The sequence below is a fragment of the Pleurodeles waltl genome, chromosome 9, assembly GCF_031143425.1.
Source record: "Pleurodeles waltl isolate 20211129_DDA chromosome 9, aPleWal1.hap1.20221129, whole genome shotgun sequence".
Lineage (NCBI taxonomy): Eukaryota > Metazoa > Chordata > Amphibia > Caudata > Salamandridae > Pleurodeles > Pleurodeles waltl.
The window spans coordinates 1,139,968,895-1,139,993,974 of NC_090448.1; the positions used below are offsets into that span (position 1 = coordinate 1,139,968,895).

The 25,080-nt window shown below is 43.5% G+C and overlaps 1 protein-coding gene across 1 annotated transcript in view; it reads left to right on the plus strand.

Moving 5' to 3' along the window:
- Positions 1 to 25,080, plus strand: part of CDAN1 (codanin 1) — a 219,765-nt gene that overhangs the window by 79,118 nt on the left and 115,567 nt on the right. Inside the window, exons 5-12 of the mRNA XM_069208913.1 lie at positions 3,573 to 3,692; positions 4,919 to 4,997; positions 5,197 to 5,317; positions 7,475 to 7,584; positions 9,334 to 9,423; positions 9,631 to 9,706; positions 19,030 to 19,241; positions 19,967 to 20,081. Of these exons, the coding sequence (XP_069065014.1) occupies positions 3,573 to 3,692; positions 4,919 to 4,997; positions 5,197 to 5,317; positions 7,475 to 7,584; positions 9,334 to 9,423; positions 9,631 to 9,706; positions 19,030 to 19,241; positions 19,967 to 20,081 (923 nt within the window). The remainder of the gene's footprint in view (positions 1 to 3,572; positions 3,693 to 4,918; positions 4,998 to 5,196; positions 5,318 to 7,474; positions 7,585 to 9,333; positions 9,424 to 9,630; positions 9,707 to 19,029; positions 19,242 to 19,966; positions 20,082 to 25,080) is intronic.

The window sequence follows — 25,080 nt, forward strand, 5'->3', positions numbered from 1 at the left end:
TGCCCCAGTCCCGCAAACATTCACCTTCTTCCACCCTCACTCCCAGCCCAGATACCATCGCGCAACTGCTTCTACAGCTAGTCAGATTTGTGCACACTCGAGCCTAGACTCCAATCCCGCAGGCAGGCCTCTAGTTCCTCCCACCTGTCTGATAACGGATACTGTCTTAGCCCCAACGCGTCTTCCCGCTTAAACGCTACACCCTCCGCTGCTGCCCACACCCCGAAAGATTGTCTCCAAGCCTGCGCAGCCGGCGGGTCAACTGATTTCCATCTACGCGTAATCAACCTCTTGGCTGTTATCTAGCCGAGGTCCAGGAATCGCACCTCCGCCCTATGTAGCTTACCCCTGGGAAACAGGCCCAGCACACAGACCTGGCAACTGAACTGAACGGGACAGGACAGGTCGTGCCTTCCGAGAGGCAGTCGATCACTGCCTTCTGGTAATGGTGCAGGGACCCACAGGACCATATCATGTGCAGTAGGTCAACATCCACAGAAGAACAATGAGAGCATGCCGCGTCTTGGCGATTTAAAATACCTGTTCACACGAGTCGGAGTAAAATAAGCCCTGTGAGTGATATAGAACTGGATCAGGTGAAACCTAGAATTCCGAGGGACATTAACATGTCCAGAAAGGGCTATCCTCCACTGCGTGTCCATGAATGAGGCAAAAGCATCTCGGTCCCAGGCCACGCCAGGGCATCACATCCTAAAGCTGTGTGCGTGTGCAACGCATCAGTGAACCACCTGATTAGATGCCTTCCCTGTCCCATCACCTGTATGTACTGCACCAGCAAATGTGTGGGGGGGTCTACCAACATGTCACCCCACCTGGACGCCAAAGACCTTAACACTGAATTGTACAATAAAAACTGCCCTGTCGGCAACCCCGATTCCTGCGCCAATGTAGGGAACGGAATCAGAGCACCATCCTCATAGAGATCACCCAGCGTGTATAACTCCGCTTTGTGCCATGAACGCAGCTCCGGACCTGACGTAATCGAAGGGCCACGAGGAGTTCCCAGTAACGCCAGAGCCGGAGCAAAGGGAACCACCCCCTTAGTAAGACGCAAGGACCTACGATAACAGCTACAGGCCACCTTGAGGAATATTTGCCCCGGTGACCCCCCACGCATAAGTGGGTGAAATAAATGTGACACCTGCACAAGGGACCAGGAGCACTCTGTAGTCGCTGTATCTGCGAGATGAAGGCCTGCCAGCCACTAAAACACCCACTGAAGCTGGGAGGCCAGGTAGTAGTGCTCCAAGTTAGGGACAGCCAAGCCGCCGCTCTTCAATGGCAAATACAACTTTTTCAGTGCAACCAGGCATCGACCCCCATTCCAGATGAAGTCCCTCAAGGTAGATTCCAGTTTCCGAAAAAAACTAGGAGGGATATAATACGGAAGATTAGAGAAGTAATAGAGCAGGCGTGGTAAAACTATCATTTTAAGCAGTGCTATCCTGCCTGCCACTGACAACGGCAGTGTCTGCCAAAAAGCCATCTGGGACTTGATCGAGGACACTGCCCTCGCTAGATTTCCGTCCATGAGGTCTTCCTCTCTATGGTAAATACGGATTCCTAGGTACCTAAATGTATGAGGCTGCCAGGGAACCACAGTCCCTGCAAGACAAAGCTCCGGGTCCGGTAGCATAGGATCAAAGGGGAAGTGGCATGACTTGGACCAGTTGACTTTTAAGCCTGACAGCGAGGCAAATTGCTGCAACAGGGTCCCAACCTCTGAGGGGATACTGGTCACAACCCGAAAATACAGCAGAAGGTCATCGGCATACAGTGACACCACGTGCAAACCACCCCCAAGGGCAATACCCCAGTCAGCGCCCCTCTCCTGCAAAACCGCCGCCAGAGGCTCCATAGCTAGGGAAAAAAGCAATGGGGAGAGGGGCTCAACCCTGCCGCGTACCTCTACACACCTTGATGGGCTCTGATATAATGCCCCCCAGCCGGACCCGAACCTGAGGATTAGTATATAGTAACTTAACCATTCGAAGAAAATAAGGCCCGATACCAAACCGCCGCAGTACTCTGAAAAGGTACAGCCACTGCAGGGAATTAAAGGCTTTCTCCAGGTCAACAACAAGACAGCCTGCTCGCAGTCAGTCCCGCCTGGCATAGTGCATGATGCGAAACAGTCTCCTGATATTATGTGTCGTGTCCCTTGCCGGCACAAATCCATTTTGATCCGGGTGCACCAGACCCGGCGTCATAGGCGCAAGCCACATTGCTAGAGTCTTGGCCAGAATTTTATAATCCGTATTAAGCACTGCTAGCGGCCGATACGACCCCATCTCTACTGCATCTTTGCCGGGCTTGGGAAGGGACACAAGCAGTGCCTCCCCCTGCGATAATGACAGGCAGCCTCTCCGCTCTGCCTCCTCATAAACACTGAGCAACTTGGGTGCCAGTATTAAGCTGATTGCTTTGTAAAAGTCAGCCGGCAGACCACCCGGTCCCAGCGCCTTACCGGACGCCAGCTCCCGAATACTGGCCTGTATCTCAGCAATACCAAGGGGCTCCTCCAGGCAGAGCCCCTGCTCTTCCGTCAGACTTGGGAGCTCCGCCCCATCCAGAAACTCCGCACACAATTGTTTTCCACCACACCTTTGTTTACATCTCTATAGGATACCCCTCATCCACGTTCCAGTCTTCATCCCTTGAATATATATTTGACATTTCTAACCCCTGCTTTCTCACCCTTACTGAGCCTCATTATGAAGGTCATGGCCTTTGTCCTCTTAATTTACTTCAAATCCACCATCCCTGGAGCCAGCTGTGCCCAGCCTTGGACTGTGCACAGTAGGTTCTGGGTGTAGCCTTTGTCCATGCACTGCATCCATCTATCCTGCTTTCCCAAATGCCTTTGGGCCACATCATCATAGCCATTTTCCCGAGTGCCAGAACCTATGTCCTCCTGGCCCCATTACATCTCTCCAGTACCTGCTCGGCATGACTAAATACTGTGCCTACTAGGTTACAGGCTCTGGACATGGCCGTTGAACATGTAGTTCTTGACTTCAGTATTAAACAGGCATGAATTGTCTGGTAAAAGGTGTCACATTTGGGGATAACCCAGTGTATGAACTCCATAACTGCTGGGCAGAACATGTGGCCTGTACCAGTACTAACTATGATTCTCGAGCTGCTCTTCTTGCATTCTCACTTACAAATAATTCCTTATGACATATTCAATTGAAAATGCACCTTTTTGTGTACCTTGTAGCCATTGCCTGACACTTTTACTGACCAGGCTGCACACACTTTTTCAGAATCAAACTTAAGTGGACACACTTTTTCAGAAGGTTTCATTACGTTTGGTCCCACAAAGCCAAAGATATTCAAAATAAAAAAGAATGGCTGCACACAGTACAGTTTGTGGCATTATCAATACAATATATACAGTGGCAAACCTTTCAATATTTGATAATTGATTTAGGTGTTTTAAAATGTTTGCATTTTTAAATGGCTTATGACAAGTATGGGATTCTTTTTGTGAAAAAGTGATTTTTCAATTGCTTAGCTTGATTCTATTTTTTTTCCTTTTTTTGCAGAAAATCTGGTACCAAATATTTTCTTTGAGCTCTTCTTTGTCCTTCAGCTCTTAACATCAAAAGGGATGTCCTCTTCCGATGAAGGACAACATGACCTTGAGTTCAACAAAGGGTGGAAAGGTCAGTAGAGGATGTGTTGCTTTGCTCATCTGATCCTATCGCAATTAATGTATTAACCATCGTGGTCCTGTACGGCTCTTTTATGTTTTGCTTGTTAACATAGAATTTGCCTCCCTCATATCTCTTGAGCCATGGTTAGTGAAATAACTCAATAATGATTCTTGTTGTTGAAGTTATCTTTTCACTTGGTCCTGGCACACGGTCTTTGAGACCATGTTCCTCAAAGTGGAGGCAGCTACCAAGCACCCGTTAAACGCCCCTGTGCTTGAACATGGAAGAGCGATCCTCTAGTGCAGCATCCCCTTTACTTTCTAAAGATCTTTGGGGAACCACAGAATGATGACCAGATTAAGTACCAAGTTATGTCATGCATATGCAGAGTAAAGAATAAGCACAAGTTTACAAGATTCCAAAGATGCCTAAGGTAACCCTGTTAAGATTCATTTTGATAATCTTTTTGTTCTTGGTCACCTCACTTAGTAGAAATAATCACCAATGAGATGTGGAATGTCTATATGATGTTTACCTCTAGTCTTCATATTCACATTGGATTTCACACAGAGATGCAGGATTGAGCCGCGCAGACATAATGGCGAACACCCAGATTCACAAACCATGTGAAATTGCTTTCTAAAAAATCTGTGGCTAAGCGAGTAGGTCTGGCTTGCATTTTTAGTTCTGGATGAATCATTTAAAAAAGTCTGCTTTGGTGAGAAAACAAAAAAGATATTTCTCCAATCGATGTATCTATGACATAGAGAATTAAACGTTTTATGATTCTCAGTATATTTGAGCTTTAAGATAGTATCTTATGCGCTGCAATGCAAGTGTTCCATAGGAGGCTAATGATACACCAAACAGCCAATAGCATGAACAGAAGAACTCTTTGGGTGGAGCCATGAACAGAAGAACTCTTTGGGTGGAGCCAAAGCACAGACATCATGTATTTAAAAAACGTTTGTATCATTAAGTCATGTTGAGCTGTCAAGCCAGACTTAAAAAATAGCATGTCTGATGGATGAAGCTGTAATACTTTTCAATGCTGCAAATACCCATGTGAATAGAGGGACATTGCTGTCAGTAACTTGTCTTGTTTTAATGGCCTGTGCTCTGAGGTGACCATCGGTGGTGGTCTGTAAGGGTCTTATGAAGCAATTGGGTCTTTTAGTGCCTGGCCTTTTGGTGCATGTTTTACTTTTAATACTGTTTGCTGTGTTTGCTTTTAGATGCAGTAGAAAAACCGCATTTCCGAAGTGTGCATAACTGTGTGTATTTTTCGGTGCGAGTTCTGGAATGGCAATTCCCGTAAGTGAAAGTACTTTTATGTTGAAGCACCACAGTAGCACACAAATCCAATTCACTTATTGGCATTGAAACTTTTTATTTGAATTCCATGATACATCTTTATTTTAAAAAAATTAACCATGAAAAGTTACTCAGTATTTGAAAAGCACTTTGTTAAATGTAATAACTTTTAGCCTTATTGCTTTGTCTGTCCTCTCAGAATCATTTCCCAATTAGACAAAGGCACCTTGAAGCTGATGGCGGAAAATGAACGAATCTCGTCTTTTTCTCCTGTTCTGCATGAGCGACTCATGGGGGCTTATGAAAGCAGCACTGCTAAGGTAAGACAAAGTTAGTGCAAGTCATTTCTTTTGCGGAAACCTAAACTGAAATGAGAGTGGTGTGCTGCATAAAAGAGTCTAAAAATGTGAAAAGCAAAAAAAAAAAAAAAATTGTCCAACGGCATACATCTGCTACAAAATTTCTAGACCATTTTAGATAGCTAAGAGGTACATCTGGTTAGGACGAGAAGCCCCCTGAATGTAGAATAGACTGTGTTCAGTCAGAATAGCTATATTGTTGTTAATAATTGCTATTACTTGCCCAGATTCAAAAACTTATTTTGCTTCAACACCATGAACAAAGAATGGACTGGTAGAGCTTCTTCCATTGCATTTTCTTCTTCCTTTACTTTTCTGTTGGCTTAGTATCTGGTAGTTGTGTGAGTTTTGTTCTGGTCTGTTTGATTGGATATCTGGCAACCAGATCCAGAATGAAGATAGTAGCAGCATTGTTTGTATGTGCCAATCGTTTTTTTAAGTGCTACGCATTTTATCAACCTCTTGAAACTGGCTAGCTTATCTTGCATTCACTGACTTCTCAACATAACTTCAATATAAACCTGCACTCCAGAGATTGAATGCAGATCTTGTGGTGTGCATGCAAAGTGAGATGATGTAGGATTTCTTAAGCATATTGTCACTCTGAGGGCTCTTTACACTTTTGACAACAAAACACTTAAACAGAGCGTAGCACAGATATAACTAGTATCTTAAGGGCTTTCCTGAAGATAAAATGATTGGGAATTGAATAAATGAGTAATGCCAGTGTTACTCTGAAGTACCACGGAAAAAGCCGGTCTGCTTTTCCTTTACTCTTTAAATGACAGGATTAACAGATTTGCACAGGTATGGTGAGACGATTTCTTAATGACAAAGTAAGCTTCCTTTCTTGTGTAATACTGGATTTGGAAGAATGTCCGCATTTTAGTAGGAAGCCTGCGAGGTTCGTTGGATGTGGTGTAATATGTTTTACCAGACAGTCTGACAAACTTTGCGTATATAGCAGGCACTGCATTAGATAGCCAGGCGTATCTAAATAAAAGTGAATTTTGTGCTATAGACAGGATGAGAAGATGAAAGAAGTCCACCAGTTTAGGACTTTTTAGCCCCAACACCTAGGTCCTGAAGAAAGCCACTGTGTCTTAACCAGCATGCACTATTGGCTGAAACATGTCGACCAAACACTAGGATGTGAGAGACCACTGACTTCTCACCCACCACCGTTTTTAACCCTACCCGAGGAGTCCATTGTTAAATTTTACCCTTCAGAGCCGGACAGCCTGGAGGTAGTTTTAAAAATTTCACTCACATATTCACCTCCTCACAAAGAAAAAAAATCAGATCCACTGTAATCAGGCGTCGCAGCACAGCTAAGATGCACTCAGCATCTTACGCGGGAACTCAGTGATGAAGCATGGCACCAAGTAGGTTGGTGGGTGAGGGTTCTTTTAGGGAATAAAAAAAAAACTAATGCTTTTTCCTGAGACAGTAAATAATTGGCATGAGTGACAGTTGAATGGCATGGTAGCACGCTCAACCTTTTTGTTGGACATATAAACTAAGATAAGACGGACAGGCTTTTCTTTCTCTTCTCACTCTGTTGCTTAGTGGGTTCTTTTATTCCCAGTGCTCATGTAATGGACAGTTTCTTTTCAACACAGTTTCTGTTATGCCAATAGGCATGTTCTTGACCTTTCCCATTATGCCAGTTTTGCCTAGGTTCCAATATGCACAGGTGGTATTCACGGCCAGTTACCTTTTGTTTAATTAGAACACCAAGCATCTTTTTTTATTACTCCCTCGTATCACATTGGTGTCACTTTCTGACATGCTTTCTTTACACATCATGGATAATTTCCATTCTGCCCATTTAGCACATTCTGTCTTATTTTCCATTATATTTTGTTAGCATACTGTGGCGGGTTTCCGTAAGGCCCAAATAGCACATCAATGCCTATTTTCATTATGTCTAGTAAACACACCATTAACAGATCAAATTATGTTCGTTTAGCGAAATGTGTTCTGCTTCGACTATGCCCAGTTAAGTTTTTATGGCCATTTTCTGCTACATTGTACAACATTTTATGCTGTTTTTCCTAACAGACCCGAACCCCCCTCAAAGGGCACTTTAGTAACAATGCTGATATTTCTTTGTAGGTTTCTCTTCTGATGCCTTCCTACATACAGTCGGTTTCTTTTCAGCCTGAAACCGATAACCGCTCTAACTTCCCGAGTGACCGGGCATTTCACATCTTTAAGAAGCAAAGGTAACACCCAGAATGGTTTCCTGCCATGATCTAGGCATGAGCCTTCTGTCAAAGTATGTAACCAATGTTAATTTTGTTCAAGAGCAGACACTGAAGGATTCAACTTATATGATTACTCTGTCCTCTTATGTTTTGTGCAAGAGCTGGCAAAAGAGTCTGAGGTGAGCAAGCCAGTAGAGACAGGAATTTCTTAACTCTGAAATCTACACAAATCTGTAGGCTCATACATTATTGTTGTTTTACTGCAAATCTCTGACCAAAACATTTGTAATGCAAAATAATAGGCATTGCGTTTTTTTCTATTGCGTTATCTTTTTATTGAAAGATCTTACCTTAGAAATGTGTTGAAACCGGCATTGTTTCATGTAATTTTTAATTAACTATTAGCGTAGTGTAATAATTTACACCTGAGAGGGTGGAATAACCGCCCTGCTTTTTTGTCCCTTCATTACACGGGAAAGCCTCCAACACCCCTCTCCCATTTCTTACCAGACCTTAAACGTCAAGTAGCTTTAGCTGTACTACTGATTTATTTACATGTCCAATCTTTGTACCTGTGCATGTCCAATCTTTGTACCTGTGCATGTCCAATCTTTTTACCTGTGCATGTCCACTCTTTTCCCCACCCTAAGACAGGTGTAAAATCTTTGTAATTCATTTTTGGTGAGTTAATTTTGGTAGATACTCATGTGCAGGACATAGTGCATTGAATCAATTACTTTAACATTGCTGAAGGATTCCTTTCCAGTGTACGTCTCTCATAACCGCCATCACGATTGAGTGAATTTATTAGTTACCTATAGGAAGCACTAGTTTTCTAGGGCCCATGACATATTCCAGTCATCACATGTTAATGGTGTGAGAATAAACGCACACATTCAAAATTATTGACAAATGAGTGTGCCTTTGACTTGTTAATAGGCGCTTCTATTCCAGGATTCTGCTCTGGGAGCCAGAGTCAGATCTCAATGTGAAGATCCCTTTCACTGGATCTCCCTGTGCAGTAAGATAAACCAATGCTTAAACAAATTTGTGGTTTAAGAAAACAAAAGTTGTCCTGAACATCCTGAACTACCCCAAAAGGAAACAGATCCAGTACAAGGCAATAGCTGAAAACACAGGGCTGTACACATATGCGACAGCCCACACAATCATCGCTGCATACCTTAAGAGCCTTGTCTGTAGATAGAACACATCATGAGTCCTTCGAGCTAATGTAGCCATCAGGTTCACCAGTTAAAAAAATAACCTGCAGAGGATTACATTTACTTTGAGACACGCTCCCACTTAAACCCCCCGTAGCCAATCCTTCCATTTCTGCCCGCAGCTTAAAAGGTCTGTGAAGCCTTTGACTAACTACTACTCGCTCCCTGCAAAGTGATTGGTTCAGTGATAAATTTGACCCAGTCCACAAACCTCAACTACCACAACTAGAAAGCTTTTGGATGCTATTTGAGTGTAACTACATTACAAATTCTAGAATGTGATTTGTTATTTTCAAGCTGATGGGGGTACTGCATCTGTGTAAAGCTACAAAAGGAAACAAAATGATTTGTGGAAAATGACGATCTTGTGCCAAGAAGGAGATGGTTAGCAGTGATATGCTGGTTTAGTAACCTTCTGTTCAGCAATGATGGTTGGTTAGGTTTGTTACTTACAGAATGCGGCCAACTTCATCCAAGCCCTTCTGACGTTACGGTTACTGTCCTCAGGTTAAGCATTGCCCACTTTTTCTGCTTTCTTGTACAGGGATGTCTTCTATGAACTGCTGCGCGACTGGGAGGACAACCATGAGCAGCCAGGCTGGAACTTTGAAACTGGTTTGGGCCTCAGAATTAGGTAAGGATCTCTATTTTACCACTGAGGCCTGCTGTGTCACAGGCGTGGGATATGTTTATTTTTAAGATTCTGATGACAAGAGGAGCACATCCTCGAGCTTGATTAAAATTGAAACTGCATTCCAAAGTGTGAGCATTTCATGTCAAATTATTTAGCTGCATTTTTTAAGCACACTCAATGTTTTCCACTGTATTCTCTCTCTTTAAGGGCAATGATGACCAATCTTTCTGCGACCTATAACCATAGCCACTTTGCCAGACTGTTCCAGAAACAGCTTATCCAGGTAACCCTCTATATACACTTGTCATCTACAATAACGACAAGCCTACAAACTAGGATTCATTTGTTGATATTGACTGAATTGTCTCCAAAATGTTAGGCAGTCCTACACATTTTAATAGTGCTCCTTTTCACCCGCATAGGGTGGATGAAAGGCAGAGTCAGTCTGCTGGGATTCTAAACTCTTGCATAGAAACTCGGTAGTTGTCATCATACTTTTAATATATATTTCTTTCACGTTAAATACAAGTGAGTTAACTTCATATTGTACATGCTGAAATTCTTTTTTACGTGGCAACAGGACCTCACCTCTCCTATTATGGAAACATTCTGATCATTACAAGGGTCGTCACTGCCACTTAGGGAGATCAGATCAGCCTGCTAGGCCCTTGCAATCGACTCTTGTGCAAACCTCCTACGGATTGCATTTCGCTTTGCTTGTCTCCAGAGATGCTGCTAATTTTTGTGCATTCTTCATTTAAGTGCTCCCTTTTTGCCATGTCCTGCAATACTAGAACTTCAGCATGCTCTTATTTCCTTCATTATGAGTATAACCTCTGTCTAGTTTGTCATGGTTGTTTTATGTTTAGGATTCCATAGTACTGAATGTTCAAGATTTCCGCCTGTGCATTGTAAAAGCTGATCAGATAACATCAGTATCCCCATATTGTATCTAAATACAGATTTACATGATCATATGTGACCACCTGGCTTCTCTGGTCTGCCCACATGGTTGCTCTTAGCTTCACATTCACCAATTGATCTCCAGCTTTAACTTTGTGGAGGAACAATCCTGGCAGCAAATTGCTCTCTCTTTCTTTTGTTTATTGCTGAAAGACAAGGCAGCAATTTCTTTCCATAGCTATAGCAGTCGAAGGTGGTTTTATTTTTTATTCACTTTCCAGGAGCAAACTTGTTCCGAATTTGCGACATCACTATGGGGGTCATTACGACCCTGGCGGTCGATGGTAAAGCAGCGGTAAGACCGCAAACAGGCCGGCGGAAAAAAAAAATGGAATTATGACCGCTGCGGTTATCCGCCACTTTACCATTCCGACCGCCATGGCGGTGAAGACCGCTGGGCTGGAGATTGCGGTCTCCAGCCCGGCGGTCGTCACTAGACCGCTGACGGTATCAGGACCCTGTATACTGCCATGGATCTCGGGTGGTTGGGAACCGACATGAGATCCATGGCGGTAGGCACTATCAGTGCCAGGGAATTCCTTCCCTAGCACTGATAGGGGTCTCCCCCACCCCGCTACCCCCCACGAATCCTCCCCCCACCCCCCTGCAACACCACAAAGGTGCCACAACCCCCCTCCCCACCCCGACCCCGAACATGCACATATACACACCCCTACACGCACACACCCCCAACATGCACATATACACACCCCTACACGCACACATACACCCCGACAACACATACCCGCACACATACAGACAGACATGCACACCGTCGGACCCGCACACATTTCCAATACACACAACACCCCCCTGCACGCATACACACACTCACTCGCCCCCTCTACACTCCCACACGCACACCCCCATGCACGCACACAAAACACAACGCCCCCCACCCCCCTTCCCTAACGGACGATCAACTTACCTTGTCCATTGATCCTCTGGGGGGGGATGGGATCCATGGGGGCAGCTCCGCCATCAGAACACCGTCACCAGAACACCGCCACACCGAATCATGGGACGTGATTCAGTGGGCGGTGTTCTGTTGACGTGGCGGTGGAAGTTGAGCAACCTCCACTTTCCTGCCGTCCGCCAGTATGGTTGCTGGCGTCTTTCCGTACTAAAAAGGACTGCGGGCTGCCAGCGGTCATAATACGCGGCGCGGAAGACCGCCACCACTGGCGGTCTTCAGCACAGCAGTACTTCGGCAGTCTTGTGAAAAGACCGCCGAGATCGTAATGACCCCCTATGTGATCAAATTGAAGACTACCATTAGGTAGAATACCACTACTTACACTTACTACGTGATCAGTAATACGTTGAGACTGATCAGCTTAGGCTTAGTGATGGGTAGGCCTCACGTCAGTATTTAATGACAGAGGGGAGCCGGCCGCGCAGCGAGTGACACACGAGTAGGCTCCCATTTTTTAACATTGATGATTGTGATAATTACTGTTTGTTGAATTTGACTGCTTTTTTAAAAATTACGATTTTTTAATAATTACTTTTTATTCATGGGTCTTTCACTCTGGGCCTTTTAAACTTACCTTTGACTTCTGTTTCTTTATTCACGCCGTGTTTGAGCACCGGAGCCCGTGGTTAGTGGCTACCGGGTGCTCAGCTTTCTTTTACCCCTCTTCCTGTCTGGGACATTTCTATACCACCATTTTGTTATGTTGACGGTATAGTCTTTTTCTCTCCCCTAAGCCAGCTCAGGCTGCCTCTCGTCAGTATTTAATGACAGAGGGGAGCCGGCCGCGCAGTGAGTGACACACGAGTAGGCTCCCATTTTTTAACATTGATGATTGTGATAATTACTGTTTGTTGAATTTGACTGCTTTTTTAAAAATTACGATTTTTAAATAATTACTTTTTATTCATGGGTCTTTCACTCTGGGCCTTTTAAACTTACCTTTGACTTCTGTTTCTTTATTCACGCCGTGTTTGAGCACCGGAGCCCGTGGTTAGTGGCTACCGGGTGCTCAGCTTTCTTTTACCCCTCTTCCTGTCTGGGACATTTCTATACCGCCATTTTGTTAGGTTGACGGTATAGTCTTTTTCTCTCCCCTAAGCCGGCTCAGGCTGCCTCTCGTCAGTATTTAATGACAGAGGGGAGCCGGCCGCGCAGCGGATGCGCGCAGCGGGCACGCCACTGGCACGCCAAAGGCAAGCCCGTCTACGCCCGTCCGCGCCCTGGAGTGTCCTGAGCATTCTGAGCCCAGAGATGCTGTTCTTTTTTCCCCAGTGAGGTTAGTCTACTCTTCTTCGCAGCTATTGGCTTGTAGGACCTCTATTCACTGTCTCACCCATTCAAGCGACTTTCATTCCCCCTTCCTCCTTTCCTGCCCACGCTGTGGTTGGACCGCCCTGCCCTCTACGTCCTCTGAAATTCTTTCTCCCCACCCAGCAAGAATGATGCTGCTTAACTGCCGATCCCTCCCCGCTCACTCTCTACACATCTGTAATCTCCTTGAAGATCTTTTGCCTGATGTACTGTTTCTTACTGAAACCTGGCTCGATGAAGATTCTACAGTACACATCTGTAACTCTCTGCCTTCCATTTATTCCATGATTCATCTAGATAGGCCCTCCACCAGAGGTGGTGGAATAGCTATCATTCATAAAACTACTATTAAATGCACCACCTTACCCTTAGATATTCCTGATTGTGAGAGCCTAATGTTCTCACTATGTTTGTCCCCCACTTTCACCTTTTCAGGAATTCTGCTCTATCGACCACCTGGACCTGTGCTACGTTTCCTGGATTCTCTTCCGGAGGTTGCAGCCAGTCATATCTGCAATCTCTCCAATTTAACTATTTTAGGAGATTTTAATATTCATCTCGACAACTCCGACTGCCCTTCGGCTAAATTACTGGCAACCTCTCTCGCAGCACTCCAACTAATTCAGCATGTATCTTGCCCTACCCACCAGAAGGGTCACACGTTGGATCTTATATTCAGCAATATTGCCAACTTGCTGACGGCCCCTCCCCTGCCATTACTCTGGACCGATCACTCCCTTCTCTCTTTCACTTTCCCGTATGATGCCACCCAAGGGCACCTCCCCAGCACCACCACATCTGGACGCATTTGGTCAAAACTGGACCCGGAAGAATGGCGTAAGGCCCTCTTGACCTATGGCAAAACCGGTCACTCATCTGCCCCAGAAACTGCAGACTCTTTTGATAAATGGATCTCATCCTCCTTGGATGTTGTTCTACCCATTAGAACCAGAGTGGTTCCCTCACCCCACAAATCTAAACCCTGGTTCTCCCCTTACCTGCTTGAACTCAAAAAGAACTGTAAAAAACTTGAGAGACTGTGGCGTAAAAACTACAGTCTCTCTAACAGAGAGATCTACAAGCAATCAGTCAGAACCTATCACCACAATATTAAAACTGCCCAGTCTACCTTTTATGGTGAAAAAATAGAATGTTCTTCATGTCCTCAGAAAGAAATTTTTCAAATTTTTAGAGACCTTACCTCCCCTCCCATTTCTACCCCCATGACGGAAGCCTCCGTCTCCCACAGTGATCGACTGGCATCTTTTTTTCAGGACAAAGTCATCAGTATATACTCTGGGTTTCCCGTCTATATGAATGATCCCTCTATTTGTAATGACACTGACTCCCTTCCTGTAGGAGCCTCTCTAACCTCCTTCCCCCTCTCACCGAGGAGGTGACCATTAATTTCCTGTCCAAAATTAAATCCGGCTCCCCTCTGGACCCCGCCCCTCCCTCTGCTCTCTTGCAGGTAGCAGGCACCATTGCTCCTCCTCTCACTAAAATTCTTAACAGCTCCTTATCCTCGGGCTCCCTTCCCCAGTCATTTAAACATGCTGTGTTAAGCCCCTTCTGAAGAAACCCAAACTTGACCCCACTTCATTGGAAAATTTCAGACCTATTGCCCTCCTCCCTATCTCCGCAAAAATCCTTGAGAAACATGTCAACACTGAACTAACCAACTATCTCGAAAGCAATGAACTTCTTCATCCCACCCAAATGGGCTTCAGAGTCTTGCACAGTACTGAGTCAGCTCTCCTTTCAGTAACTGAGACGGCCTGCCAGCTCTTAGACCTAGGGTCTCACGTAGCCATCATCCTGCTTGACCTAAGTGCAGCTTTCAACACTGTCGACCATGATCTTCTCTGTCGGAGACTATCAGATGTAGGAGTCGGAGGTTCCGCCCTCTCTTGGTTTTCCTCCTTCCTTAGAGACAGATCTTTCCAAGTCTTGGACCGGACCTTCTTTTCTGGCCTTTTCCCCTTGGCATGTGGAGTCCCCCAGGGCTCGTCCCTTAGCCCCACTCTCTTTAACGTTTACTTGTCACCTTTAGCTAGAGTAGTTGCCCCTCATAATCTGTCCTTGGTCACCTATGCAGATGACACCCAGTTAGTGGTATCCCTCTCCAGCTCTGGAGACTCGCCTGTGACCAATCTCTCCCGCTGTATGAGTGACATCGGCAAATGGATGACCAAGTCCAAACTCAAATTTAACGATGGAAAATCGGAAGTCCTGGTTTTGGGCAACGGTCCCCCCCCTCTTCCCCTTCCCTCGCTCTCAGATGCCTTCAGTACTCTTCCTCCCCCCAAATCTCAGGTTAAAACTCTAGGTGTGATGCTTGACCCCAGGCTTACTATGGACTCTCAAGCCAGTAAAGTTTCTTCTACCTGCTTTGGTCTTATGCGCATGTTCAGAAAGATTCTCTCTCTTCTTCCTCCTACAGCCAGAAGAATTCTCATCCAAGCCTTAATTCTTTCCCGTCTGGATTACGGAAACTCCTTGTTCCTTAGCTCCCCTTTTTATGTTATAAAGAAGCTGCAAAGAGTGCAAAATACAGCTGCCAGGCTTCTTACTCACTCCTCAAAATATTCTTCCGCCAAATTGGCTATCTCCACCCTCCACTGGCTCCCCATCAAAGAACGGATCCATTTTAAATCTCTCTGCATTGTCCATAGGGCCCTACATGGTAAAGGTCCCATCTCTCTAAGGAAACGGATCTCCCTGCATACTCCTTCTAGGAACTTACGTTCCTCCTCTCTTAGGTATGCACACATTTCTAGATCTAAGAGAGCCTGGGGCAACAATTCTTTTTCCAGTAAGGCCTCCCACCTTTGGAATACCCTTCCTTTGGAGCTCCGTTATGAACCCTCCGAGGACCTCTTTAGGAAAAAGCTCAAAACTTTTTTATTCTGTAATTAGCATTGATCCCCCTCCTATTTGTGCGTTGCTGCTTTTAGCGCTGGGATGCCTTCGGGTCGCCATGCGCTTTATAAATCTTAAAAACTAAACTAAACTAAACTAAACTAAACTTAACGGGTAGGCTCAGGTTTTGAATTGGGCTCCGTGTTGCTGTAAAGTGCAGGGTTAGGTTAATGGTAAGGTTGAGAGATCGATTTAGAGCTAGGTTAATATTTAATGCTATTTTAAGTTTATTCTTAGTTTAAGTGTAGGTCTAAAGTTAGGTTTGGGCATAGGCTGACACATAAGGTTAAGGTGAGTAAGTGTTAGACTTGGAGTAATGATTAAGGCAAGGTACATTGTTGGGGTTTAGGTCTACGGTCGCTCAAGCTATGCTGTCCATATAGTAGTATTAATGCACTGGCGAATTACATTATCTAGTAAACTGGTCAGTGTAGTCGTAGCATAGTGTAGTGGTAGTCTGAATAGTGACATACACCCATGATCCCTCTTGCTTGTTGGATTGATATCTCAGTGAAGAAATAGCATAAACCATCACGCAACACTGAGGTGGCACTCATTCAACATATCCAATGGGACTCAAGCTCAGTTAAGTCTCCAGTATTGACCCTTTTTATATAGGGATCCACATGTATCACAGCAAAGATGCTTTGTTGTATTCCAGTTGGGTAGATTACCAGTGCAGTGATGGACTCCCACACATGGGCATCAGCAGCATGACCATGAGGCAGGCGTGACGCATGTTAACACAGTAAACTTGCTTGGATATCCAGTCCATGGTAAAGACCAAAGTCACTAAGGCTGTGCTCAGGAACTTTCTTTCTCCTGCATTTACTATTTTACATTGCACTACAACCATTCATTCAAAAACTATGACCCTATGAAGCAACCAGTGCTAGAGAAGAGAAAGCCATGTGAAAGATTGACATACAGAGCTTCCGCCCCCGTGAGATGAGTTACTTTACCTCTCTTTTGGGCAAGAAAGTCTGATAGCCCTTAATGGTAGTGGAGTTCTGCCAGCCTCCCTGGGACCAGTGCAGACTCAAGCGAATAGATGACTAGGTTACAGACACTAATGTACTGTACAGGGGCATAGCCTTATCAGTAAGATTTTAGAGTGGGAGGGATTCAGATTTTCCAACAATCAGTCTGCCATAAAGCATTAAAATATATTATATGACAAGCAGGGCGCATGAGAGCGACTTAAGGGGCTACGGTTTGGTAAGGGTACTCAGTAAGAGAAAACACAATATTTAGTATTATTATAATATTTTAAAGTCTTTCAAAACAGAGAGAGGGAGAGTGTTTGTGTGTGTGTTGTCTGTGTATGTAAAAATCGGAAAGACGCCTCACTATACCCGACTGATATCATCCTGTACCCAACTTTTTGCCTGAAAATACGTTTATTAGGGGGTGTAACACCCCAAACCCCCCCCTACATCCCTCGGAAGCAAGGCCCCTAGTACTGAGTTGTGGTTTCCCCAAACCACTTATAACTTCTCTATCTAATTTGCCTCCTTCAATTTCTGTATGGCTTCCTAACCTCTACTTTAGGAGAAGTCCTTTTATGAAAATTCACTTTTGGATTCTGTTGGCTGCTGTTTTATTTTGAGCAGAAACTTTATTCTGATGGAAATTCAGTTTCTCTGGCAGAGTTTAACTGTTCACTGTTGTATGCAGTGCTTTGCAGTGTACACTATATGTTGTGTATTAAGTAAATTGTAATGCATCTTACACAATTTGTCTGTGATTTTATTTGGCTGGCAAGGCTGTTGAACAGTGTTTTGTAAACCACCAGAAGTGCCTCTAGTGGGTGTTAAGTGCAGTTGGTTGGAGTAATCTTGTATGCTATGTTAATTGTTCTGCTTTTTGTGTGTTTGGACAGGTAAATCAGTGCCCAAGGTGAATTTGAAGAAGTGCAGCTGTGTCACTGACAGGGGACATCCTCAAACAAATCATAGGCCTACAAGGGATATGTGTGTTGCCGAGATAACCTTGTGAATAAATCAGAAGTATGTCAGCTCTGTGCTTGTCGAGGAGATAAGCAGATCAAAGGCACATTACTGATGTGCATGTCAAAGAGACAGCCTCAGAAAAATCGGGTATAAAGCTGTGTGGAAGGATGGGGAAGGGTGTGTGTGTGTGTATAGTAAATTGTGTCGCGTTGAAAGAAAAATGAGTGTACCGACGATCCTGTTGAATTATAGGGTGTAGGTATGTGGTTAGTGAGTTGAAGGAATAGAAGTGCAGCAATGTTTCTAAGAAGGAAGAGCTTTGTAAGAAGGGGGCTTTTTATTCTTGAAATAAAGGGAGGAAACATGTAGTATTTGTGTGATCCAGTCGAGGAATGTGGATGCTTATGGTGGCACCTTGAATCCATCCATGTGCGAGAACAGTGCGATCTGGAGAGTCCCCTTGCCATGAAATCTCGCTCTGACGCATGAATGAGCAGTGCCACTGATTACAGGCTGCCCTCTTTTCAAATCCTCCCTTAGTATGAAAAATCCCAATGTACAGAAAACCTGCTTTAAAGAAAAAGAACAATGCTGCTTCTGGTCTGTACTCCATAATCATTCAATTCATTTTTTGCCTTTTCAGTAAAGAGCAGAAGCTCAGTCTCTTTTTAAATTGACACAAGAACATGAGAAGTCCCACTTACATACCTAACAAACTACCATTTTTCCTCAGTGCTTTACCTGTTTGCCTATTTATTTTTCGTCATGTCTTTTTGTAGTGGGGCGCGAATTCTGAAGCTGCCCGTGGGCGTGTTGCTGAGCTAAAAAATAATTCTTTTCAATGTCTTTTGTTAAGAAATGGTATGCCTTTACCAGGGCACATTCTTAATGCTATAGATCTTATCCCATTTCTCCTTCCAGTGACTCACTTAAATTTAAAGCCTATCTGATCTAAATCTAGGAGCAAATATTTTCTTAGGATACAACCCTCTTCATTCGTCAAGTGATTCTGCTAATCCTTTTAAAAAATATTTCTTTCTCTGATCTTCCATTTGCCCTTACCTGTATGTTGTGTTGATTTTGCAATTGGGAGCACAGTTTCAATTTTTTACTACTCCTTTTCAGATAATGGTTATCAATGATTTCAGTAGGCCTGTCCATTCTAAGTGATTGAGAATTAAAGCAGAAAATGTTTATTCTGATTTTCCAGTGGTACATATGGTGTTTTGCCTTTTTGTTTAAATCTAGTAGAAATGGTCTTTGCAGGCCACAGTACTTTGTTGTTGTTGTGTAAAGCATTTATTTATAGTTTGTGTTTAAAACAATCAATTACAATACGTTGAATTGTATGTTAAAATACGTATTGTGAAGTTAGTCTAACCACTTGTGTACACGCACACACGCTCTCTCCCTCCTTCTTTCTAGCTCTGTTTCTTCTTTTAAAACCATGCTTAACATAGAAACTTGATTTTAAATTCATAGATGTGTAAAGGCTCGATCACTGGTGGAGGAAGCGGAAGTGGTGATGCCCCAGACCAGGATGTCCTGAACATGTTGGGCTCGGATAACTTAGTCCGTCTGAAGAGGCTGCAGGAACGGTTTGTGGCCCCGCAGAACATTGGGGGACCCTGCCCTCCCCCTTCCTTTCCAGGATGCCAGGAGTTCTTCAGGGATTTCATACTCAGCGCAGGAAGGTGAGCGTCTCATCTGTTTTCTGAGACGTTCGGGGAGACCACTGATTCTTTTTTTTTTTTTTTCTGGAAACCGCATCCAGCATACGTCTTGACACTGAAGGCTGTGATGTTGCACTTAATTTCAAATCTATGTTCAGTAGTCATTGCCCGTTGCCAGAGTACGCCATTGCATTAAACCACGTAGAATTATGACTGAGTTTGGCTCTTTTACAGGCATCAGTATGTAGTAATATTCTTTGGTAATACCCACTAGCTACTTACATTGCAATATCTAATGTGTGGTGCAGTGAGATTTGTACCTAGCAAGCCGGTTTTAAGAATACTTAGCCTGCCACATTTACTCCTACATGTATCGCACTACTTCTATTGTGTATTTATCTTTTGGTTTATATTTTTACTTCTTTTTAAACATTTGGAAATTTTAATGTGCACTTGTTTGTTATGGCCTGTTGCTGAAAACAATATATAAACTGACTACTTGTATCAAGAAGCATTTTTGGGGAAGAGTTTGCATAGTCATATTTGGCAAAAGTACGACAAGTATTTGTGACAAATCCAAAGAAAATCTCCTGGTCGAGGGAATAAAGTCGTCTTGATAGCACGATTTGCAGTGAAGGCCTTAAAGATTTCCTGCATGTGTAGCAGTTGCTTTGCATAATGGCAAAAACTGGGTAAAGAGCCATTTTACGAATCCACACATTGTTGTCTTTGCTTCTGTCTAATAGTTTCCAGTTCAACCAGCACCTCATGGATAGTCTGTGCCAAAAGATTCTGCACCTGGATGCAATTTCTTTAATCGAGCATAAGGCCAGTGATGGCGAAGCTGATATGGATGAACAGGTATGGCGCAGCATGAAAGCATCTTCTTTGTTTTTTTGATGCTGAGATGGTATTTTTGTCTCTTTGCTTTTTTATCACATATTTTTTTTGTTTTGAGTATCTAGTTTGAATACTGCACGCAATAAGACTGCCAGATAACTCTAAATCACCTGGGACTCTGTATTTCAGTTCAGTTGTTCCCACTACAAACTGTTAGAATCTAGGACTTAATTGAAGCCAGAGAACCTAAATAAAGGTGACTTATGACTAAAACTCCCAAAATTCATTGGATTGTTTAAGGAGAACGCGTGGATGGTTGCCCCTGCCAGCTTGGAGTCATCTGGGTATCATAGTTTGCTAGCACCAGGGCAGAATGGGGTAGTTTAGAGATGAGACACTAAAGTTGGATTTGGGAAAAACATGTTTTAAATTGTGCATTTTTTCCTTTTAAGCTTTAAAAGCTTAATTTATTTTGTGAGGAAACTGATATTGTTAGATTGTCTGGTGGGCCTTTTACCTCCAGAGCGGGCCCATTTGATATTTGGGGTTCTACTGGTGGATAGCATGCTTCAATGCTTATCCAGTTTTCATAGCCTGAAGCTGTCATTGAGCCAGGTTGAGTAATTCATAGTGAGCTACAAGTGTTGTTTTGTGCCCTCCGCTTGTGTATGGATTGTAGTTCATAAATGTGTCAAACGGCTGACCTAGCGTACTAACTGGCGAGGAGAATGTTCATTTTTTTAACACATTTTATTAGCATTTTACTAAAATCATTTCCGTAGCTTGTGGGGCACCGTTGTTTACAATGTAGGTTTTTGTTTACATTTGATGACAGTGGTCTTATACTTGAGAAGTCTTTCAAGGTATGCACACACGTATTGTGAAACTGAATTGTTGTTATGAGCACACTGTACACCATAGTAGCAAATTTGTTCTACGTCAGCAACAGCAGTAGTATAATAAACTCAGTAGCAGTCCTGTCTAACAAGCACCAAAAGGGCAGATCTGTGAAAGGTTGTTGCAGTACCACCGGCTGCCGCTAAGCGAGATCTTGAAGTGTTGGGAGGACGCTTGCCTAGGGATTAAGGTACTATGTAGATGATTTAGCCTGGGTGAGTGTGGAACTATACTGGTGTGTGTCCATATTGTGTGCAGGTACTCTGTGTTCCCTACGAATTGGTGGGGGAACTTCACACTGATTGATCCTCATCTAATCACAGATCATCCAGTAGACCCTCCCACGTGCTAGTCACTTCCATCAAGCTCCTCCCTCATGTGGTATCCTTCATAATGTGAATGCTCTCATATTCTGCCCAGCGCATAAATTCGCTGCGCTCGGCTGGTCTGATCTTTATTTTTTTCATATTTTTAAGCAGCCTGAAATTCGGCGAGCCTACCTTTTCTGTGACAAGTTATGAAAAAGCGAAAAAGTCCCTTCATGGAAGATAGTTGGAAATTGATATAAAGCTACTGACTCTCCAGTAGCATTTGTTTCTGCCTAGGATGGGTGCCTTTTTGGCATGTTTTTAATAGCTTTTTCCATTCAAGAGTAACATTTTCCACCGATCACTGCATCAGGGAGGTGTACTATGTGTTCAAGGTGGAACCTGTAAAGAAACATCTGCTGAAAAGCCCGAGCTGGCCGAGTTCTGCTTGTTCACCGGTGTAGTGTCTCTGACTGTGGTACATGATTGTAGCGAACTAGCTCCAGATTCGTGTGGGCTGAATGAATGTCTACATCATGTTCCATCTAAATTAAGAGCTCATGGACCTGAAATTGTCTCCCTGGGATTCTTCTGACATTCTAGCAGTTGTAGCTCAGGGCAGGATGTGTATGTTTGTGCTCTTGGACTGATCAGCAGAATCCTGTCCATCTTTTTACTCTTCAAACAGGTCCAACTACATTGTGCCCTAGAAGCCCAGGCAGTGGAATTGCATATCTTCAGATTCGCTCTTAGACATTACTACTTTCTCCGATCAAATTATATTTTGACCTTATACTCCTGCTTCTCCTGATCTTCTCATTTGGCCTATGTCACCATATATACACTGCTGCTGCTCTTCTTTGGTTTGTTTGGTGGTCCGCACCAAATTAGGGTGCCGACTTCCTCTCTTTCTTAGGGTGATCCATAGATAAAAACAACCAGCTGCAGCTTGACGCTCAATCTCTTGTGCCCCCCACAACCCTTTCACACCTGGGCTTGCAGGGCTACTCTCCTCTCTCGCTATCTGGATGCAACTCAATATTCTGGTTTTGGTAGAACCTTGAAAAAAATGTGTAACTATGATTCTTTGACTTTGTTATTTACATTCCGTGCTGGCCAATCCACATTTCACCTGCTTTCACCTGTCCGTTCTTGTTGCTATTCCAAACTGTTTCACTAATGTTACTCACTCTTGTTCTGTGTTTTTAATAAGAACCCACCACATACTATGTTATATTGGTACATGAAAGCTCACCTGTACCCTTGGACCTAACACATTATAGGAAATATTTAAATGAATAGTGGTGAAAAGATAGTCTTTGATATTGTTCGTAACAGATGTTAAAAGCAACTCCCACTGACATTCTCAGCACCACAATTGTTCGGAAGAGCAGTATTGTGAATCTGGAGGTCTCTAGAGACAATTCTTTGATCCTCAGAATCTTATTGCAGCTGTTGTGTAGCCGTCTGCTCAAACTGGACCCTTCCTATACTCGCTTTGACTGGGAGGCCAAGTGTGGTGGGTGCGTTCTTAAACTCCTCCTTCTTGTATGCCTGAGTCTTTGCCTGATACAGAGCCATCAGCGGGTTCAACACGCTGCAGTTAAGGTAACGACTAGGTTGTAAAATGTGACTGTCTATTGGACCTCTCCTGACCCCTATTGCTAAGTCCAACCTCTGATGTGTCAAGCATGAGGCACTGTTTGGCCACCTCTCTGTCTACCTAGGCATTAAACTTGTGTCTTTATGTCTTCACCGTTCTGTGGGACGTTGCATCCTATGCTCGCTACCGCTTGTTTGTCATTTAAGGAAAAGTAGTTTGTGTCTTAGGCCCTGTCCTAGCATTTGCTTATAGCTGAAAGCAAACTATAATACGTTGCGATGTCTTTTTAAGAAATATATGTTTGAATTAATCTCTCCTCATCGGTTACTCATTGCATAGCACCTTAAGGTGGTTAGTTGCATCGATATACACTTTATAAATTTACTCACTCAATTCGAAAACTATAAAGAATGAGTGAAATAAAGTAGTGTCATTTCATATATTGACTCAAGAAAGAAAGGATAACTGTGCCCAAGTGTTATTGCAGCTTTCGTTAGTTTCTCTGCAGCAGCGTCGACCCAACAAAACTGAGAAGAAAAAAAACGGCTGTCCTCCTGGAATGCACCAAATTCCTCTATTCAAACCATGTGAGCAAGCAATGCTTCATAATTGAAACCTATTTTGGAGAGTACAATACAGAGTGGTTAGCTCAGTGAAAAATCCAGTGTCTGCCAAAGTAGTGGAGACACTAGACTGTTGTATAACAGAATGGGGGTTGAGCTGAATGGGTGGCATGAATACAACTCTAGAACTGGCTTGCACTATGTTCCTAAATCCAAAGTGTTTCTTCTGTGGCCTGAAGTATTCAGAGATTCTCTAATGGATTCCCAGGGTCTGAGAATATATAAGTCTGAGGGTCCAGTGTACGTAATTCTATTTTGGTAAACATACGTTAACTTGCTCTAAATTATTTTGCAAACTTTTTTTGTTTTTTTTTCAGTATCTTAGTGTTTTTTCTGTTTCTTTGGCTTTCCCGTAGATGCCCTTTTTCCCTATGAACTTTCTCATTTACTCCTCATCCCAACTCCCCTATCCTTGATTTGTGCTCTTTGTTTGCTGATTTTCTCTTTCCTTGATCGATCATGTAGCCTATTTCCTCAGGAGCAGTATTCTCCAAAGCCCAACTTCCTGCAGCAGTGATTAAAAGTATTAAGTAGCTGAAGCTTGACGTTTGCTCGATGAGGGAAAGTGGTCTGGGGAGAGTGATTGGGAACGAGAGCGGCATTGGATTAGGAGGGATTTTGCAGGTCGTATAGTAGATAAACCATACTTCTCTGCTGTTTACTTGCTGATTCCTGGTATCTGAAAAGAAAGGGTTAGCACATATTCTATGTTTTGACTCGTCACTGGTTCCTTTTTCAACAAAACTGCAAACTATTAGGCTAAAACTATTCATGCTGGGACAGTTTCTTTTTATAAGAGATAACTTGTTAACTGTTCACAAGTTGACTAAAGGTCATTCAAATAACTACTGCCTCTTAAAGTTTTCCACAACAATGATTACATGTTTGTTCAGTATTAGAATTGTTTCACGAATGACTCTTAGAAATTATGAGCTTTTCCAACCTCTCGAAATTGCCAACATCTCAATTGTTCCAATCTTGACTAATATTCTTTCTGCTTTGTGGTCATGAAGTTAGGAAGTGCTATAGTCTGTTATGGTATTTTCACAAAAGAAATACACTTGTCTTTCAAAAAATAAACTGAATGCTCCTACCTGTTTCACTGTATTTGTGTCCTGTCTTCTCCAAGATCTGCCACTCCCAGAAGAGTGGCTGCACCCTTGGAATAACCACAGTGAGACTCCTTCTCCAAAGAGACCCCTAGAATAACAAGCTGTTTGGTTAATGATGTGGCCTTTTTTATACCTGAGCCCACAAACATTGCAGGCTAGACTTTCGGCTTCTTTGCGACCCTAAAGTTCTTTCTGGCCACATCCTTTGACACTGCCACCAGTAATTGCACCATCATGATCACACCTCCACATGGTCATACCTTGGGGCAGGAAGGTGCGCCTCTTGCCTCTGTTGGTTAAGTGATGTGCTCATTATCATACACAGCCGAGATGGCCATGACACTCTGCGTGCATTAAAAAACAAAATTGCACATTTTACTTTCTAACTTCCATCGCACAGGTTTTCTTTCTCATGCTGCATGGTGGAAACTATTCATCACCCACTCCCTTTCAACATGCCTTCTGTTGTTTGTGTGT